The sequence below is a fragment of the Engraulis encrasicolus genome, chromosome 5, assembly GCF_034702125.1.
Source record: "Engraulis encrasicolus isolate BLACKSEA-1 chromosome 5, IST_EnEncr_1.0, whole genome shotgun sequence".
NCBI classification, from domain to species: domain Eukaryota; kingdom Metazoa; phylum Chordata; class Actinopteri; order Clupeiformes; family Engraulidae; genus Engraulis; species Engraulis encrasicolus.
This window is the reverse complement of record NC_085861.1, coordinates 5,775,628-5,779,936: the sequence shown is the minus strand read 5'-3', so window position 1 is coordinate 5,779,936 and position 4,309 is coordinate 5,775,628. Positions and strand designations below refer to the sequence as shown.

General features: G+C 39.8%; 1 protein-coding gene across 1 annotated transcript in view; it reads right to left on the bottom strand.

Moving 5' to 3' along the window:
• The window catches only part of calb1 (calbindin 1), a 35,236-nt gene continuing 30,927 nt past the window's right edge, over positions 1-4,309 (bottom strand). Inside the window, exons 10-11 of the mRNA XM_063197950.1 lie at positions 1,095-1,166; positions 1-114 (exon numbers count right to left, since the gene is read on the bottom strand). Of these exons, the coding sequence (XP_063054020.1) occupies positions 1-114; positions 1,095-1,166 (186 nt within the window). The remainder of the gene's footprint in view (positions 115-1,094; positions 1,167-4,309) is intronic.

Here is a 4,309-nt window from a genome sequence, read left to right as displayed (position 1 = left end):
TCAGACACAATCGGCACACAAGACAAGTGCTAACTCTGTTCTGTACAGCTTCCCTCCGTCAGACAGAGCCATGATGGCTTTCTTATACGTGGGGATTTTGCTGACTTCCAGCACCTATCAAAGACAAGAGAGGAGAGACAAGAGACAAGAGAGGAGAATTGCCTTGTTGTTATTCCCTGTGGCATCGACTCAGACACAGCTGCTCTATTGCCTTTTTCTAAATGAACACAACACTTGACTTTGTCACCAGCATGGAAATGGTAAAATTGTTCAAGCTTTGAAAAAGGAGTAGAGAAAAGGGACTGCACATCACACACAGTTACAACTGCAGACACCACCTTACATGCACACACGGTTACAACTGTACACACCACATTACATTAGACAACTGTGATGATACCTACAGTACAAATATTGTGTATGAATGTATCCAGCGCTCTAAATCACCAGCCAAAATGGCTATTACTAGATGTTAATCTTACCAGCCAAACAAACACACAGTGGCTAGTAAGTTGGCCTTTTCTATCTGCTAAACTGAAATTTCACCAGCATTTGGCTGGGTTGGCTGGTGTTAAATTAGAGCCCTGAATGTATCATTAAAGCAATGATTGGTTTTGACATACAACCTTAATGCAATAATTAAGATATTGGATTTCTTGCCTTCCACAGTACTCTGGTCTATAAAGAACCCATGCATAGAATGAATATCACAACTTCCAGAAGGCTCATAGAAACCAGACGCGAAGCCAGCTTTAGGAGCCAGCTTTTCATGAATTATGAATATCCAGATGAATTATGAACTCTCAACCATCGCATGAGTTACGAGGACTGAGTAAAAGCGGGTGTAAAAGGAAAGATTATATCATTGAGTGATGACATATCATTATATCATTGACTGGTGCATTTCTGAGGCTACTACCTTGGATATTTTATATATTTTCTTACCCTAAACAAACCAATCAGTTTGGACAGCATGACATCTCGATGACGGTTCAGTGCTATTTGCTTGTTCAAGAAGCCATAGAGATTGTAAGCGACAAGTCATTTCCCTGTCTACGGGTGGTGGTGGCAGAGTGATATACTATGACACTTACCTTTTTATTTTTTTCACACAGGTCTTTCAGCAGGGCGTCAAGCTCGTTTTCATCCATGTAGCCATTTCTGTCCTACAAAGAGAGCAATATTCAGACCATAAGGATAGGATGTACTGTGCACCGAGGAGCAGTCACCATCTTCTAATCCAGGGTTTCCCAAACTGGGCTGCGTGCACCCCCCAAACACAAATGTCTGCATTCAGAAATAAAGCTTCCGAAATGTTTCTCTATTTCCCGTCTCATTTTTGACTAGAGTGGTGCTGACAGAAAGAGGCTTTTGCACATTTATTACAAACCCCAACTCCGGTGAAGTTGGGACGTTTGGTAAACAGTGAATAAAATCAAAATGCTATCATTTTAAAAACATTCAATCTATTCATTAGATGGAGAATAGTGAAAAGACAACATATTAAGTGTTAAAACCGAGAAAAAATATTGTTCTGGGGGACATATGTACTCATTTCTAATTTGATAAATGCAACACGAGTTGGGACAGGGAGTTGGGACGGGGACAATAAAAGGCAGCAAATGTCGAGAAAGACTAAAAACAAAACAAAAGACAACACATAACAGTTAAATACATTAACCGATGAGATGACTTTATATAAAAAACAGTGTTAATTCCTATCTTGGACATGATTTCACCAGCTTAAATGGTGGGTGTATTCCTTGTCATGTTTTGCAATGTTTTCCTTTCTGTAGTGCTTACAGTGTGACAGGTCTTGACCAAAAGCCCACCATTGTATCACCTGCTGGTCCTTATGATGGAGCCAAACTGTTAAAATATAGTAGAGAATGCAATTTGACCTTACTATGCGGCAGTAATCAAAGATCTCCCTTCAAAATATAATGCATGAGTGGCTTTTCATGCTGTTTAAAACCCATTTATACCATTCAGCACTGTATTTAACTCTACAGATGAGTGAGAACATCTTAACCAATGGATTACTGCACCCGCATGCCATCATGGAGGCTGACTTTTGAAGTTAGCACTAACACAAGTTGGATGGTCCATTTTCACTGTAGCACAGGATGTGCAATGCTCTATTATTGTCAAAAAGAATGGACTTCTACAACTTCTGCTGACTTCTGTAAGCAAAGGACAGTTCCCCATGTCTTCTGGGTCTATTTCAAGTGAGCTCAGGTGCTTAGGAGAATGTTACACCCCTGTATCATTTGCACGCATTAAGCATTCTTAATATGGTCAATTGTCAATAGCTCTAATTCCTGGAGTGCTAGAGTGAGACTACAGCCAATATACAGCCAATATATATTTCATAATGTCATGAACCTATACAATGATTTTAATAACAAAAATATGTCTTATATACACTCAATCGTGGTAAATCAAAGGGAATTCAAAAATGTATGTAATAACTATGGTAATTATTCCCTTTGCATCTTTAATTCTGAGTGACTCAGCCTCTCTGTGATGATCTTATACCTGGACACCTATATTGTCCGTCAGTACAATTCATTTTGAAATGTTCTTCTTTGTTGTTTTATCTTATTTGGATGTTCACTAAATTTCACTGATCCCCGTCCCAACTTATTTGAGACGTGTTGCATTTATCAAATTAGAAATGAGTACATATGTCCCCCAAAACAATATTTTTTCTCAGTTTTAACACTTAATATGTTGTCGTTTCACTATTCTCCATTTAATGAATAGATTGAATGTTTTGAAAATGATAGCATTTTGATTTTATTCATTGTTTACCAAACGTCCCAACTTCACCGGAGTTGGGGTTTGTACAATCTAAGAAACTCCCAATTCTACAGCCTAACCCCCCCCACCCCCCGATCTCCTTGGGCCCAGGACAACTCACCCCTTTGTCCCCCCACCCTACTCCCACCCATTCCACCCACACCCCAGGAACCACCACCCTCCCACCCCATTGGCTTCCCTTGTACAGTACAGTGAGTCCAATATGTATTTGATCCCTTGCTGATTTTGTTGGTTTGCCTACTAAAAAAGACATGATCAGTCAATAAATGTTATGATAATATGTATTCTAATATGGAGAGACAGAATATCAAAAAGAAAATCCAGAAATTAACTGAAGAGAATATATATTAATTTATTTCCATTTCATCGAGCAAAATAAGTATTTGATCCCCTGCCAACTGATTACAGTTCCGGGCCCACAGACCAGATGGACACTTCCGATCAACTTGTCATCTGAATTAAAGACACCTGTACATACTAACATGCATAAAAGACACATTGAAACAGCAGAATCAGTCCATAGTATGAGTGAATCAGTCACACTCCAACCTCACCAGCATGGGAAAGGCCAAAGAGTGGTCAAATGATATCAGGGACACGATTTTAGACCTGAACAAACATTAAATGGACTGCAAAGCCAGAAGAAAGAGACTGGGTATTAATGACCCAGCTGTGGATGCATTTCTTCCAAAATGTGAGGAATACAAAATGACTATCCATCAGCCTGTCAGGGGTTCTATACAAGATTTGACCTTTTGTAGGGATTTGATAATCATGAGAACAGAGAGAAATAACCCTAGAGCTGTACGGGATGAACTAGGCAATGATATCAAAGCTACTGGGACCAAAATCACTGAAAAAACTACTGGTAGCACTTAGTGCCACAGAGGTTTAAAATCCTGTAGTGCACACATGGTACCTCTACTTCAGAAGGAACCTGCACAGTCCCACTTGAGGTTTGCCAACAGACATCAGACTGGTTTAGGATATGATAAGGAGGTGCTGTAGTCAGATGAAACCAAAATCAAGCTGTTTGGCATTATCACAATTCAATGTGTTTTGAGAAAGAGTACTGCTGTCTATGATCCCAAGAACACCCTCCTCACCATCATGCATGAAAGTGGTATCATTATGGTTTCAGGGTGCTTGTCTGGTCAAGGCACAGGACAACTTCGCATCGTCAATGAATGGATGGAGGGAGACATGTAATGTGCAATCCTGAGTGCAAACGTCCTTCCCTCCACCACTACACTGAAGGGTGGGCCATTTTTGGATCTCCCAACATGACAATAATACACAACATACAGTCAAAGCAACGAAGGAGTGGCTCAATAAGAAGCATATTAAAGTCGTGAAGTGGCCGAGACAGTCTCCAAATATTAACCCTATAGTAATTCTATGGAGAGAACTGAACCTCCCATTTGCCAAGCTACAGCCACAAACTATTAATGTTTTAGAGATAATATGCAAAGAAAAATGGGCAAAA